Source organism: Vigna radiata, unplaced genomic scaffold, assembly GCF_000741045.1.
Source record: "Vigna radiata var. radiata cultivar VC1973A unplaced genomic scaffold, Vradiata_ver6 scaffold_23, whole genome shotgun sequence".
Lineage (NCBI taxonomy): Eukaryota > Viridiplantae > Streptophyta > Magnoliopsida > Fabales > Fabaceae > Vigna > Vigna radiata.
The window spans coordinates 2559147-2575562 of NW_014541837.1; the positions used below are offsets into that span (position 1 = coordinate 2559147).

The window sequence follows — 16416 nt, forward strand, 5'->3', positions numbered from 1 at the left end:
AAAGGGTGTGTTTTACTATCAAATTTAAGCATGAAAGTAACAGTTTTTAGACCGTTATCACTTTCCCATATGTAAAAGGCTCCTTCCTTTTTTTTTCTTGTAGCTCCTTCAGTCTCTGCACTTTCAGCATCCTTTGCTAAAAAGATATATATATATATATATATATATATATATCCACACCATAAAATATCTAATCAAAGGAGATCTAACTAATTAATACAATAAAATATATTTCTACACCAAATTATTATCACTAAATTACAAAAGAAAACACTGTGACCCTATATTTCCTGCGTGAGTTCTAAAACATATGCAAGATCTTAAAAATGTATATCCAATACTATCTCTATATAATGCTCCAAACCTGGACAAATAGTGACACATTTTTATGCATATTTTCTAACACAATAGCAAGGTTTTCTGTAGAGTTTAGTATAAAACAACAACAATTTTTTTTTTCTGCAGCATTTTTATGTTAAAACAGTGGAGATTTTTGATGCAGTAACAACAATCAAAACAGTCTAATACTGCAAGATTTCATAATACTATAACAACAAAACAATAAGCAGTTTTATACTGATTTTAGCAAACAACAAAGAGTTTTAATGCACAAATTAGCCTAAAGACAATGCAGTACAACAAGCATTTTCATGCCAATAATTAATAGTCTACTTAGTGTCATACAGTAGGACTTTGGTGCAAAATTTAACAATCAAACAACAACGCTTTTGGTGCAAAATTTCAATCAAACAACTCATATTTTTCTTCAATACTTTTAACCAAACCACAAATATTATAATTCATCATGCATTTTATAAAACAAATTTCAATTACTACTGATCACAGATTCAACCATTTAATGATGCCATTTACATGTATATATCTCATTCTTCATCTATACAACTCATACTCAACATCTCCATACTGATTCAGACCAGATACCATGGTTTCGCAATCAACAACTAATATCATAATTCATCCAACATTCATAAATTTTACAGAGTTATTTCACATAGAACAACATTCAATTATCATTCTAATAGAGTATAAATTTTCCCTTCAAAGCTAAATCATCCTCGAATCATAATTTACCACTTTAACTTCATTCTAACACACATATAGATTCATTTTATCCTTGACCGAATCAGAACAGATACCATAATTAATTTGTATAACTTATATATAGATTAACTCAATCACTAACGTCCCCACAATACCACTCACATACCAATTAATATATATTGAACGGAAATCAAATCACCGATACCTTATTTTCATTTCCACCCAACATACAATTATACCTTTCACACATCACATTATACCCGAAGGTACATCAACAGAAAAAAAAAGTGCATATCATACCACATACAAGCAATCAATCAAAACCAAAATAGCTTCCCATACAAACAGAATCGAGAGCATGAAACCATCATAACATCTCTCATACAACAACAATATTGATAACATTGATAACCATCATAACATGTCATTTAACCTCGCAAGCGCCACTATAAAACAATCCTCATTGATAACATTGACATCAGTGCTCAAAAATAACAAATACAACACAAATGTTAAAACTCTACTTACATTGTTATTCGATGCTTTCATTTCGGTTTTAACTGAACTAATAACTTCAATCAAATAATAACCTACAATAACAAATAAGCAAAGGGGAAAAGATACATTTCAATACATTTAATAAACACATTTATGGACCTAGGTGAAGAGAAAAGTAAGATGGAAGATGACATCTGCATTATGATCCATGAGACAATAACAATATAATTTTTTGCTAGTCTATTCAAACTGTCTTTGAAAACTCCTACCACTTAAAGGGAAAAATGGGATTAAACCATGGAAAACTTAGCCTGCATGTAAACATCTACATTTTTTTGTCGTTAATGAGACATTATTTCAAGAGAAAGTCTATGAGCTAGCCTATGCATATGAACATCTTCAACCTAAAAGCAACTTTAAACACATGTAAAGTGAAACATTCATAGAAAGAGTTTGGAAGTTGGAAGCGGAAAATGGGTAACCACATCCATTGCACGATACAGAGTACAAACAAAGGAAGAAACCATTGACAAACCAAAGACCCACAGGAACGAAGCACGATACAATGTGTGAATAAACAATACCTTTGGATAAAAGATGAAAATCGCTGTTGACAAAGTCACCACTGCACCCAACCGACGAAGGAACAACAACGATGACGAAAAAACGAAACCTTTCGACTAATGACTTTGGTGGTGGAACGAAAAATGGCGACAAACGGCCACACACACGACTTCATCCAGAGAGAACGGTGCACCCAAGCACGATTTTCACAACGGTGGACTAAGAGCACTTCGGTGAAGGAGCGAGAGTTTCGAGATGGAGAACTGGTGAGAGAGTTTCATAGGGTTGAAATTCGCTTTGTGAAAGGTGCCAACAGGTTTCAACTTTTTTCTTTCCAAAATCGCCCTCCAAATCAAAATTAAAGTTTTTAAAAAAAAAATCAGTTAAAACAACAAATGACACAACGACACGTGTCGTTGTCAAATTGTTGTCAAATTTGTGTTGTTGAAGAAACGTTTTCCTTCTGGAAATTCACTTTCTTCATCATCTCTTCCAAATAAATTAAAAATGTGTGGGGTTTATCTTTTAGATAATGATATTTAAACAACATTTTTTTGACAACATTTGAACATTGATTACGTGTCAATCTGTGATTGGTCAAAATTTTTTCCACAATCAATAATAATAATCATAAACATTATTGTGGAGTAATTTTTGACCAATCACAGATTGACACGTAATCAATGTTCAAATGTTGTCAAAAAAATGTTGTCTAAATATCATTATCCTTATCTTTTTAGTCCAAAGTCCAAGAGTGGGTGTAGATAGTGCAGAGGATTCAAGGATGTTGAAAAATGAAATATTATTTGGAGTGTAAATTAAGGAATAAACAAATTTGTTTTGTTAAAAGTAAAAAAAGAAAGTAAAAGAAATGCAAAAAGGTTAAAAAAGTCAAGACAAAAGAATATTTTTGTAATAAAAAAAGACAAAAAATTGGGGAGGTGGAGGATGGAAATGAGAAGGTGGAGGGAGCAACCCCCTAATTTAACAGAGATGGTTTAATTGTCTCACTTTTACAAGTTTTAGGATCCGATTGAGATCGAAAAAAACGATGACCCACTTGAGATTGACACACAAATATGAAGACGGGTTTAAACCTATTTTTTAAAATAGAATCCAAGAAAGTTTTCTTTTATAATGTTTGGACATTTAATTCATTTTTAATTTAAGCTTCCGTAAATATTTGGAAAAAAAAAGAAAAAAAATCGCTTTAGTTTCATGCATTGTGTGATTGCATGGACTTTATGTGAAAAAAAATATTATAAAATTTTTATGGATAAAAAATATATTTTTCAGATTCTCCTACAGCCGATTTTATGACTTAAACATAACAAGAAAATTGAGTAGTAGGTTTATGTTCTTTGTTTACAAAGCTTACAAGTTTATTTAGAAAGAAATTATTCTAATTGAGCAAGAAATCATGTTGATTAGTAACCTTAAAACCATTACATTGTTATTTTTTATGTGGATATTAACTTTTTAAATTTTAAAATTCAAAATTGTTACAATTATATCCTTTATAAGTTAATTTGTAAGTGTTTTTTCTCTTTTCTCTAAAAAAATTATATATGTATATATAAGAAAGAAAGAAAATAATCAGTAATGTTTGTAATGTGATTCGATAGAGAAAAAGTAAATACATAAAAAAATTAGAGAGTTTTAAAATTTTGTAATGAATTTTTTTAAATAATTTTTTAATTTAAAAAATATTTCATTTGTTTTTTGTTTTTTTAATTTATAAACATTTTCCAACAGATTGCAATGGTGTTTTTATAATTTAAAAAAACCAAAATACATTTTTTAAAAAAATAAATAAATTGGAAACTATAACGGAATTTATCCTAAATTGCATAATATTATCCTACGAAAAACATTAGTCGAAATGAAGTATTAAAATCACACAATACCATTTCCTTAGTTTTTATGCATTTGTACCTTCTCTTATCTTTCTGTGGTTGTAGTTGTTCTATCGCATGTTTGCATGCAAATTAAGACTCACTGAGGTTTTCAGTAGTTGTTGTTCTTTTGTGAAAAGAAATGAAAGATTTTCCATGGATCATTTCTGTCGTGTTCTGCAGATAGAATTGGTGATAATGAACTTGAAAATGATGAGACAACTTGACAATATTCTAACCCAACAGCTCAAGGTATTGAGTTTATGTTATTATAGTTCTGAAACAACAATTTCTTGCACCAAATGCAAATTCCAAATTATTCTCCGTACACCATTTATTACAGACAAATCAACAACATTGAATCAGGTCAAAAACAGGTTTTTCTAATTGCCAATAACCCCTTTGCTAATAAAAGCATAACAAGGGTTTGAACTACCATGAATTTCCACATGTTTCCAAGACAAATATAAATAAGGTTTACTGAATTTTCACTCAAACAACCACATCTCAACCCCACCTCTATGAGAGAGAGAATTAGTCATTTTCTATACACTGATTAAAAAGCTTCATGTGGAGGCAAAGCCAAAACATAAACTATACACCAAACAAACAAACAAACACACACATTGTTCAAATTCAATTTTCTTTTCTTCCTCAAACTTCCCTCCTTCAAAACCAAACAACACCTCCTTATTAGTCCCATGTCTCTTTCTCCTTAACAACCACCTCAGTTCTCATCTCATAAAGATAAAATATTTTACCTTCAAACACCATTCACATCCCTGGCCCAAATGTTAAGCAAGGTTAGGTGTAGGATAGCAACCTTAAGCACTACCAAAGCCTTTCCTTTTACACCATAACCTCACAAGGCTAGCTTCTTGCAGTTTTCTTCTGCTGTTGAATTGTCAAATGAAATAAGGAATATAGCAGCTGAATAGGAGGAACTCAAGGCCCCCTTTGGGTTGTGTTGTTGTTGGTGTTTTCTTCTTCTGTATTAGGACAATATGCAGCTGCACATATCTCCAAGTTTGAGGCATGTCACTGTGTTTCCAAGCAAAGGGTTCAAGGAGTTTATCAAAGTGAAGATTGCATCAAGGCGTCTCTCTTATCGGATGCTCTTCTATTTTCTCTTGTTCTTCACTTTTCTTCTTCGGTTTGTGTTTGTCTTGACAGCAGTGGATGGCATTGATGGAGAAAACAAATGCTCTACCATAGGTACACTATCAGCTCCTCCTTCTCTCTGTCACATGCACTCACATATAAGATCACAAACATAAACAAACACATGCAGGCATGGACAGAAAGACACAACCAGGTGCACTTACAAGGGTGGATAGGACATGAGTTTCACACACATCAAAGCATGTTATTGTTTTTCAAAGCTTTCAAATATAATAATTTTAAATTTTTGTTGGTGTCCACATCAGAAATATTTATCTGTCTACGTATTATCTTACACAGCCTACTACAGATCCATGTGCAAACTGAATCTCTGATAAGAGATGCATTAGACTATTAAGTAAGTCTAGTACTATTTGAGTTTCTTTATATCACCCCTTTTGTGAGATTTGGTCCTTATCTATCTTGTATTGTATTGGCGGATAGAATTTGTTAACAGTTGTTGTCGGGGTAAATCTGACCCTCCATTTTAGATTTCCATTTTAAAGTGTAGATAAGGTAGATTACAGTACCAGTTCACGTGCACACTTAATATCTTCCTGATATCTTCAAGACACAATGAAAAAGGATGAACTTCAGAATTAGGAAACCATATAGATTCCTGACTTTGTTTTTTTATTAAAGGAAAAGAAAATCTGATTTTTTCAACCATATACATGAATTTTACGGCTAGAAATTACAAGTTCAGAAAATATGTTTATCATATCATCATATTTGACATTTTGATTTACTTTCAAATCATATTTGTAGGTTGCCTAGGAAAAAAACTAGGACCAAGGATTTTGGGGAGACGGTCTGAATCAACAGTAATCTCCTGAACTCTTATATTCATCACCTTCTTAATGCATTTTACTTTTTACAGACGTTAATTTCCATTGGTGACTGAGAATAATTACATGGCTTTTGATAGGTCCCAGAAGTGATATACCAGACATTAGATGAACCTCTTGGCAAACATGAACTTCAGGGTAGGTTTGATATTCCACAAACCTTGGAAGAGTTCATGATTGAAATGAAGAAAGGTGGACATGATGCCAAGACATTTGCTGTTAAACTTCGAGAAATGGTACCATTCTCCAATTCTCTTAAAAAGGAAGAAAGTTCATCACATGCATTTATTAGAGTTTTCTAAGTTGAACTCTCCATTAACCAGAAATCTGAACATTTCTAGGTGACCCTTATGGAAGAAAGGACCAGAATGGCGAAGATCCAAGAATATCTGTATCGACATGTAGCATCAAGCAGTATACCAAAACAACTTCACTGCCTTTCCTTGAGTTTGGCCAATGAACACACCAACAATGCCGCAGCACGCCTTCAACTCCCCTCTGCAGAACTAGTCCCTGCCCTGGTTGACAATTCCTACTTCCATTTTGTCCTTGCCTCAGACAATGTACTGGCTGCATCAGTGGTTGCAACATCGCTTGTTCGCAACTTTTTGAGACCTCAGAAGGTTGTTCTGCATATAATTACAGACAGGAAGACTTATTACCCCATGCAGGCTTGGTTCTCATTGCATTCTTTGTCACCTGCTATAATTGAGGTGAAGGCATTGCACCATTTTGATTGGTTTACAAAGGGAAAGGTGCCTGTTCTGGAGGCTATGGAGAAGGATCAAAAGGTGAGGTCGCAGTTTAGAGGGGGTTCATCAGCTATAGTTGCAAATACAACTGAGAAGCCAAAAGTTATTGCAGCAAAACTGCAAGCACTTAGTCCCAAGTATAATTCAGTGATGAACCACATCCGGATACATCTCCCAGAGGTAAAAAAGAAAAAGAACATCACACCAAGTAAAATTTTATACATTAGCTCATCATAATTAGGTAAGTCTTTGGTGGCTGTGATGCTTACTACCACAATGTTTTTTTCTCAACAGTTATTTCCAAGTCTTAACAAGGTGGTCTTCCTCGATGATGACATCGTGGTACAAACTGACCTTTCACCTCTTTGGGACATTGAAATGAATGGAAAAGTAAATGGAGCTGTAGAAACATGTACAGGAGAAGACAAGTTTGTGATGTCAAAGAAGTTGAAAAGCTATTTGAACTTCTCCCATCCTCTTATATCCAAAAATTTTAATCCCAATGAATGTGCCTGGGCCTATGGCATGAACATTTTCGATTTGGAGGCTTGGCGGAAGACTAATATAAGCAATATTTACCATTACTGGGTTGAGCAGGTATATATACAATGAAACAGAAAATACTCAAATTAGGATATGTTAAACGTGTCATTAAAATTGACTTTCCATAAGAGTGATACTGATATTTCTGTTTTTGCTTCATGTAGAATATCAAATCAGACCTGAGTTTGTGGCAGCTAGGAACATTACCTCCTGGATTGATAGCATTTCATGGCTATGTCCACGTTATTGATCCTTTCTGGCATATGCTGGGATTGGGGTATCAGGAAAATACAAGTTTTGTTGATGCTGAGAGTGCTGGTGTCGTCCATTACAATGGCAGGGCAAAGCCATGGCTAGAAATAGCTTTTCCACAACTAAGGAAATTGTGGACAAAGTATGTTGACTTCTCAGATAAGTTCATCAAAAGTTGTCACATTAGGGCATCATAGCTAATATCTTAAGAAAACGTGAACTCGTTGATGAGTATAAGAAACGGAATTTGCATCCGGGGGAAAAGGAAAACGAGAGAGTTCTTTCAAGCATCAGGCCTTCCACGACATCAAAGAGACAAAAAGTGATGACCATGATGCTCCTTTCTTGCTTTGAAAATTTATTTTTTAACTCTGTCTTCAATTGAAATTCTCGGATTCTTTTCTCTTCAATCCATATTGTAAGTATGAGTATTTGTAGATCATATACATGTATTAAAACAACATTGTTATTTTTTGCTTTTTATGAGAAAACAAACCTTCGAGCTCAAGGTTTTCAAGAGTACGCTTTTGTAAGATGACATTTATAAAGTTCAGGGCAAACGATAGATCAAAGGACCATTTTATCCTATTTCATTTAAATCCACATATAATACAATCTAACGCAGACCTTCTTGTCATGCAATTCATGTTCAGGGAGTGGTATCTTTAACGCACATTATCAATAACTTCAGGCATAGTCCTCGTACATAATATGAATTCTCCTTCAAAATTGGTTTGTGCTACAATATGTTTACTTCATACAATGGTCATACTAGTGCACTTCCAATCTCAGAAACATGTTTGCTGATATGTTCTTCAAATTCATGTGAGTAGAGATCTTGAAGACCAACGCTTCTGCTCCAGTTACTTTCTCCCTGTCACATTTGACACCAATCCCTTGATGAACTTTGCAGACTTTGTTATGGGCGAATTGATAGCCATCAGATTGTACAATACATTTTCAACTTCACCAATATTTGGTCTGGACTTGAATGAGGAAACCACTTTCAATTCTTCTCCTTCTTCTACAAAAACATTCCATCTCTCTCCACTCAGAACCCCATCTCTGGCACACTTAAAAATCACCCCTTTTCTTTTGCTCAAGATCCCTCTCACTTCCAACCCCATAAAAGAATAAACCACTTCAAAAGAACCAACAAAGCCACTCAGATCACCAAATTTGCTCTCTTCCTCAAATGCCCATTTTGGGTTAAACAAAACCACTGGCTTTGGATAAAAGGCTTCACTAATTCTTTTTATCAAAGCCAACTGGGAGCTATCAGGCACCAAAAATATTGCGACTTCTGCAGAATTCAAGATTCTGGGGTCTGTTTTGGCCACTGAAGGAATGTCAATATGTTCAATAGTTGAATGAGACTGAAAGGCAACAGTGGCAGATTCCTTAAAGCTGGCATCAGGCCATAGGATTAAGATCTTAGTGGGAGAACCTTTTCTTTTGATAAGTAGGTCACCAAAAAAATCAAGGGCAAGTTGGGACAGTGAATCCGGTGAGTCATCAATGACTGGAATTTCAACCCGGAGCTTGGGTTGCCTTAGTTTCTTGAACTTGCCTATTAGTTTGGGATTGTTGAGGGGTTTCTCTAAGGTTGTTGAAAGGGATGTTTTGGCCTGAAGTATGGCCTCCTCCTTTGAGATAGGCGGTTTAGGGGTGGAAAGAGAGGAATGGATGGAAGTGGATGTAGCTTTGAGGGAAACAAAGGATCTTGGGTTGATGCAGGAGTTGTGGCAGTGATTGTACAGAAATTGAGCAGGAAATGAAATTGATGTGATTTGAGTATTGGAGTGTGGAGTCGGACATGATGATGGCTTGGAAATTTGGATATATTGGAAATGAGTTGTGTGGAGATAGGAGGATGCCATTTAAGGTTTTACAGAATAGTAAGATGTTAGACTCCTGATATGAATGGGTTGTTTCAATCTACAAAACTCTATCCGGATAAGATAATAGCATGCACCGGTTGTTCCCAACCGCACAATAGTACAACATGGGGTAGAGGATAACAGATATAACTTACAAACCTCCTGCTATGGGAGGTTAAAGACAACTTTTACTTCAAATCTTGTTGAGTTGAAATTCCAAGACACCTGAAAATAAAATCTTACTTTAACGCATTGCTTTATTCGCAAGCATCTCGATTGACATCCATTGTTAGATGGATAGCTCCCACTAGTCGGAACTTATTCCCCTTTCTTTTCTCCTAAAATTGTGGCTTGTGGCAGCTACAAATTTAAAACTAAAGCAGCATTCATGCTTTTACTGTTTTTGCAGCATAACTAGAGTACGAAAACAAGTTGTTGTGTTTCACCTTTTATTATTTATTGTTACATTATCATTTGGATCCGCCCTTGGTTATCAAAACCAGTAACAAAGATTAGAGACCCGGCGAAGACAGCCAGACAAGCTTATTAAAATTTACATGCAAATACCAGCGATTACTTCATAAGAGTATCAGATGCCAAATACAGTCAAAGTCACCTCTGAATCCAGTTACATGGAATACTTATAAGCTATGGTAAAATGAATACAACTTTTGGGCAAAAAATGGAAACCCAAATAATTGTACAAATGCCAACTTAGGCAACTGGTGGACGGAGTACATGATCCTGTGATGTATCCACTGCGGCAGGAGGCATAAATTGCCACATGGCAACACCCGGATAACTGATGAAAGGCACCAACTTGTTGCCCGGGGCTTGAGCTTGTGGAGCAAACGCGGCTGGAATTGCGGGAGGGGGTGGCAAGAAAGGAGGTTGGGCACTCATTGATTTTACTTGTAGCTCCAGCTTCTCTTTCTCCACCTTGAGCCTCTGTTTCTCATCACGAAGTTCATTCTTCTCAGCCTGCATAGTAGATGGGAATTCAACAGTTAGTATCTTGTAAGTTTTGGTTCGCAAGATGTTTCCATCACAGCTACTACTTACTACTATAACAACAAAGTCTTATACCACTAGCTAGATGAGTCCGGCTACAAAATTCAACATAGCCTTACCCACTGGGCAATGTACTACTGTTATGGCAAAAAATTTAACGAAATGAAATGACCTAGAATAAGGACCTCCCAAACAAGTCCTCCAATCTTAAAAAGAAATGTATTGAATATAAGTTGAGGTCTCACCTTTAACTCTTTAATCTTCTCTTGAAGACTCGTAGTTGACTCTTTCAACTTCTGGGCTTCATCCCGGAGCTGCGTCACCATTCGAACAGCATCCATAAGAATGGCAGCCTTGTCTGTTTTGGGAGGCCTTCCGGGCTCCAAGATGGAGCCCAATTCAACAAACCTATGCATGTCAATCGTTTTAAATACAAGCCCTCAAAACAGTTACGAACAGGAAGATGGCAAGGATTCAAAAGATTACTTGTCATTAAGTCTATCCCTTCGCAACTTCTCCCGACACGCCTTGGAGCTAGAAGCAGTACATGAATCAGATCTACCCCTACACCAGGAATAAACAAGAGATATAACATAACTTCATCCAAGAATAAGTATCTGAATAGGATCCAATAATCTTTAAGCTCTTGTCAGTGAGAGTGGCTTGAGAAAACAGGAGAAATCATCGCAATATCATACTTAAGCAACATAAGCATATAAGCTATACGAAATAGGATAGTCGTGGCAATTTCTTCATTGATGTTGCTGAACTAATGCTGACGAACTTATCATCTTCATATCAGAAACATCGTTGAATCGCCATTTCACTTAATTATATCACTTCACAACCGTGAGTTAATCGATGACCAACCTATGAATAGCATAGCTTGTCTTTTTAAATCATTAAAGAAATTCATGCAACCGTTTTCATTTCAGTCTTCAATTGTTACTTCAAAACTAAAAGAAAAAAAATTGCAAAGTAAATAAGCTGGATTCTACCACACGCCAAACAGCAGAAATTGAGAAATAAAACAAATAAAGTGCAAACTGGCGATTAAGTTTTCCTCTCTTAGGATTGACAACATAACTAGCTTCTACCAAAAACAATCCAACTAATTCAGGAATCAGCCTTGAAATTAATACCACACACTATTGATCCAATTGCATGGTGTTTCTTTCTTTAACTTAAAATAATTCGAAAGAAAATGTGGGGGGAATTGTGTACCTCTTTTTCAAAGCAGGGTCTTTGAGGCCATCAGAATCAAGGAGTGAAGCATCAATTTCAACACTAGAAGCAGACAGCATCACCATAACACGAATTAGCGAACTGAAATTGAATGAGAAACCCTAATTAGGGGAATGAAATAGTACCTGACATTGGAGGGAGGCGGGGGCCATGAGAAGGCGGAAGCGGAGACGGTGAAGGAGCCGTCTCCGACAGCAATGTCATCGTCGATCAACGGATAGTCGAAGAGCCAATTGCTGTTTTCCGGGGAAACCATGGCGTGTAGGGATTTTGCCGGAAAATTGTGAATTTGGAGTGTTTATTTGTTATTTGTTCGTTTGAAGTGATTGTAAGAGAGAGTGTGGGTTTGGGAGATATGGTGAAAGGGAGAAGGAATTGGAATGGGTTCTGTGAAGTGTTGAAGAGAGCACGTTGGAGGGCAGAGAGAAAAAGAGAGCCTTCTGCGAAAAGGGGAATCTATGGCTATGCTTCTACAATGACCCATGATGTGACCATAATGACACATCAATGAACCAATTACACCATCAAAATCCTAACTTCAACCACTTCCCACTATAAGTTAAGCTTAAAACATTAAAAATATATTTTTTATTACATTTTTAGTTTTTAAATTATATCGTAAAATTATAATTCGCTTATTTATTTATTTTAAAAGTATTTAATTTTTAAACTTAAAAAATAAAAAATAAACTAAATGAATATCGTATTCGTCTTCAATGATATTAAAGATTTATTAATGTGTATATATATGTGTTAACACTTTAGCACGTATATAATAATACTTTTTATTACATATGCATATCTTTAATTACGCCCGTTTAATAATAAATTTTGAAAATTAAAATAATTCAAAATTTGATACAAAAATGAAAGTCGATTTGATATGAAAATTAATGTTTGAGATATCGAATTTCTTTTATGAAAAATAAAATAAATTAAAAGATTTTTTAAGATAGAACTAAAATAAAAGATGTTTAAAAATATTCATAAATTATTATTTAAGACATAAATTAAAAGTGTATTTATTCTTTTTTTAATATGTTTTGCATTAGTTATTTTTATACTTGATAGTTTTAATTGAAAAAAAATTATAATGACTAATCATTATTAAAAGAGAATCAGTATCAGTGATAACACAGTTTTAAAATGTTTCACCCATTTCTACTTTTTGAAGACTTTATATGGTTTGTGTGACCTTTCATTGGTTTTCTTTTTCAAACCTTAGATTATTTTTACTTGTCACGTGTATTAAAAGTTCATGGCTATTTAAAAATAATAATAACATGTACAAGGTACAATATAATATCTTATTGATATTCTATTAATAAGATATTATATTGTATTCATTGATTTGTGTAAAAGAACTTTAATGCTGTGTTCACTTGAAGAGAAATTACTGCTCAAATGTTGTGTTTCATTTGAAGAGAAATTACTCTTCAAAGAGTATTTGAGAGTGAAGAATTGTGATGTATTTTATGTTCACTTGAGTCGAAATGCGAAGAATGAAAATCGTTGATTTGCGGGATTCATTAATTTTTCGTCACCCGCAAAAGTGCAGCGATTTGGAAGGATTGATGATATAATGTCTTCTTTATCCTTTGCCTATTATATAATTCCAGTCCAAGTGTTGGAAGAATTTACATGAAATATTTTGGAGGATATCCGGTTACCTTCCACTCGTATTAAGTTCCAGTGTTGGAAGAATTTACATGGCACTTGATTCCCAGTTGTTGTTATTCGGTTCCCCATTATGTATTCGATTCTCAAATTCGGTTCCAGCGTTGGAGCATTTCCAAGCAAACATAGCCAGCAATTAAAAGCTTGAAAATATAAGCAGACAAAAATGAAAAAGGTGGGACTTGATTGTTGAAAGAGAGGAGAGAACGCACCTTTACTCATGTCTTACAAGGCAATGGACTGAGAGTATTTTGATTTGTAAGAAATAGGGGAAATGCATAAAAGGGATGGTAACAGCAACAACATTACTTGTGTCTGTTTTTGCAAATGACGTCTCGAAGAAAGAAAATATATAATGCAGTACCTGTTTCAGCAACAATTTTATATTTTCTTTTTAATATTTCTTTTATTCTTCCATATTAATTATTATTCTTTTATTTGTAATTGATTATTATAACCTATAAAATGCAATTGATTTGAATTACTAAATTGCTTTTAAAATTTAGATTCTAATATATGGTATTTTTTATCATATTTTTTTCCATTTCTCCTTTTCTATATCAATTATCTTTATATTATATTATATTATATATATATATNGAGCATTTCCAAGCAAACATAGCCAGCAACTAAAAGCTTGAAAATATAAGCAGACAAAAATGAAAAAGGTGGGACTTGATTGTTGAAAGAGAGGAGAGAACACACCTTTACTCATGTCTTACAAGGCAATGGACTGAGAGTATTTTGATTTGTAAGAAATAGGGGAAATGTAGAAAAGGGATGGTAACAACAACAACGTTACTTGTGTCTGTTTCTGCAAATGACGTCTAGAAGAAAGAAGATGTATAATGCAGTACCTGTTTCAGCAACAATTTTATATTTTCTTTTTAATGTTTCTTTTATTCTTCCATATTAATTATTGTTCTTCAATTTGTAATTGATTATTATAACCTATAAAATGCAATTGATTTGAATTACTAAATTGCTTTTAAAATTTAGATTCTAATATATGGTATTTTTTATGATATTTTTTTCCATTTCTCCTTTTCTATATCAATTATCTTTATATTATTATTATATATATATATATATATATATATATATATATATATATATATATCTGTGTGTGTGTATGTATAGACACACACACACACCCACACACTCTCTCACACACACACACACACACTCTCACACACCCACACACACATAGACATACACACACACAAACACACAAACACACCCACACACACACCCACACACTCACACACCCATACACACATCCACACACACATACACACACACTAAACTAGTTAATATATTTCAACATTACAGTTCGTTACAGAGTTAGGGGAGTGGACATAAAGCTGACTGATGAGGTTTTGACTGATATTGCTGGTTTTCAATTTGCGATGTATTTTATGTTCACTTNAGTCGAAATGCGAAGAANGAAAAATGTTGATTTGCAGGATTCATCAATTTTTCATCACCCGCAAGAGTGCAGCGATTTGGAAGATTTNACGATTCAATGTCTTTTTTATCCTTTGCCTATTATATAATTCNAGTCCAAGTCCTGAAGCTTACTTACATCAATTCTAACTATGAAATAACNGATTCCACATGAAGATGTTTGAAACTGAACAAGATGAAGAACAGTGGCTGAAATGAAATATTTTGGAGGGTATGCAGTTACCTTCCACTCGTATTCAGTTCTAGTGTTGGAAGAATTTACATGGCACTTGATTCCCAGTTATTGTTATTCGGTTCCCCATTGTGTATTCGATTCTCAAATTCGGTTCCAACGTTGGAACATTTCCAAGCAAACATAGCCAGCAACTAAAAGCTTGAAAATATAAGCAGATAAAAATGAAAAAGGTGGGACTTGATTGTTGAAAGAGAGGAAAGAACACACCTCTTTACTCATGTCTTACAAGGCAATGGACTGAGAGTATTTTGATTTGTAAGAAATAGGGGAAATGCAGAAAAAGGGATGGTAACATATCAACAACAACATTACTTGTGTCTGTTTTTGCAAATGACACGTCTAGAAGAAAGAAGATGTATAATGAAGTACCTGTTTCAGCAACAATTTTATATTTTCTTTTTAATCTTTCTTTTATTCTTCCATATTAATTATTATTCTTATATTTGTAATTGATTACTAGAACCTATAAATTGCATTGGATTTGAATTACTAAATTGCTTCTGAAATTTAGATTGTAATATATGGTTTTCGTGAAATATATATTTCAATTGTATTTTTGTTCAATAATCTTCAACATTTTTTATGATATTTTTTTCCATTTTTCCTTTTCTATATCAATTATCTTTATTATATATATATATATATATATATATATATATATATATATATATATGGGTTGACTAATTTATATAAGGAGGGTTTTTAGTTGGTACATTTTAGCATAGTGTACCAAGTAAACTTTGGTACACTTTGCTAAAATTACCAACTAAAAGACTTCCTTACATAAATTAGCAAACTCCTATATAATCCCGCACACACCCACACCCACTCATACGCACACACACCCACACACACATACAGACATACGGACACACACAAACACACAAACACACACCCACCCACACACACCCACACACACGCGCACACACCCATGCACACACCCACACACACACACACAAAACTATTTAATATATTTCAACATTACAGTTTGTTCTAGAGTTAGGGGAGGGGACATAAAACTGACTGATGAGGTTTGGACTGAGATTGCTGGTTTTCAATTTGTGATGTATTTTATGTTCACTTGAGTCGAAATGCGAAGAATGAAAAGCGTTGATTTGTGGGATTCATCAATTTTTCGTCACCCGCAAGAGTGCAGCGATTTGGAAGGATTGACGATACAATGACTTCTTTATCCTTTGCCTATTATATAATTCCAGTCCAAGTCCTAAAACTTACTTACATCATTTCTAACTATGAAATAACCAATTCCACATGAAGATGATGGTTGAAGATGAAGTTTGAAGCTGAACAAGATGAAGAACAGTG

General features: G+C 34.1%; 3 protein-coding genes across 3 annotated transcripts; 1 reads left to right on the plus strand and 2 right to left on the minus strand.

The window, feature by feature from the left end:
* Positions 1-4402: 4402 nt before the first annotated feature.
* LOC106778593 (probable galacturonosyltransferase 12) lies at positions 4403-8083 on the plus strand. Its single transcript, XM_014666564.2, has 6 exons — positions 4403-5234; positions 5949-6004; positions 6109-6264; positions 6370-6960; positions 7075-7377; positions 7488-8083. Exons 1-6 carry the CDS (start codon positions 5024-5026, stop codon positions 7770-7772), a joined length of 1602 nt encoding a protein of 533 aa, XP_014522050.1. The 5' UTR covers positions 4403-5023; the 3' UTR covers positions 7773-8083.
* A 99-nt stretch (positions 8084-8182) lies between these two features.
* On the minus strand, positions 8183-9757 carry LOC106778594. The gene has a single exon (XM_014666566.2). It carries the CDS (start codon positions 9453-9455, stop codon positions 8439-8441), a length of 1017 nt encoding a protein of 338 aa, XP_014522052.1. The 5' UTR covers positions 9456-9757; the 3' UTR covers positions 8183-8438.
* Positions 9758-9967: 210 nt separating this feature from the next.
* Positions 9968-12216, minus strand: LOC106778545 (transcription factor ILR3). Its single transcript, XM_014666514.2, has 5 exons — positions 11837-12216; positions 11691-11753; positions 10953-11030; positions 10712-10874; positions 9968-10436 (listed from the first exon to the last, which is right to left on the minus strand). The coding sequence occupies exons 1-5, from the start codon at positions 11965-11967 to the stop codon at positions 10170-10172; spliced, it is 702 nt and encodes a 233-aa protein (XP_014522000.1). The 5' UTR covers positions 11968-12216; the 3' UTR covers positions 9968-10169.
* Positions 12217-16416: the final 4200 nt, after the last annotated feature.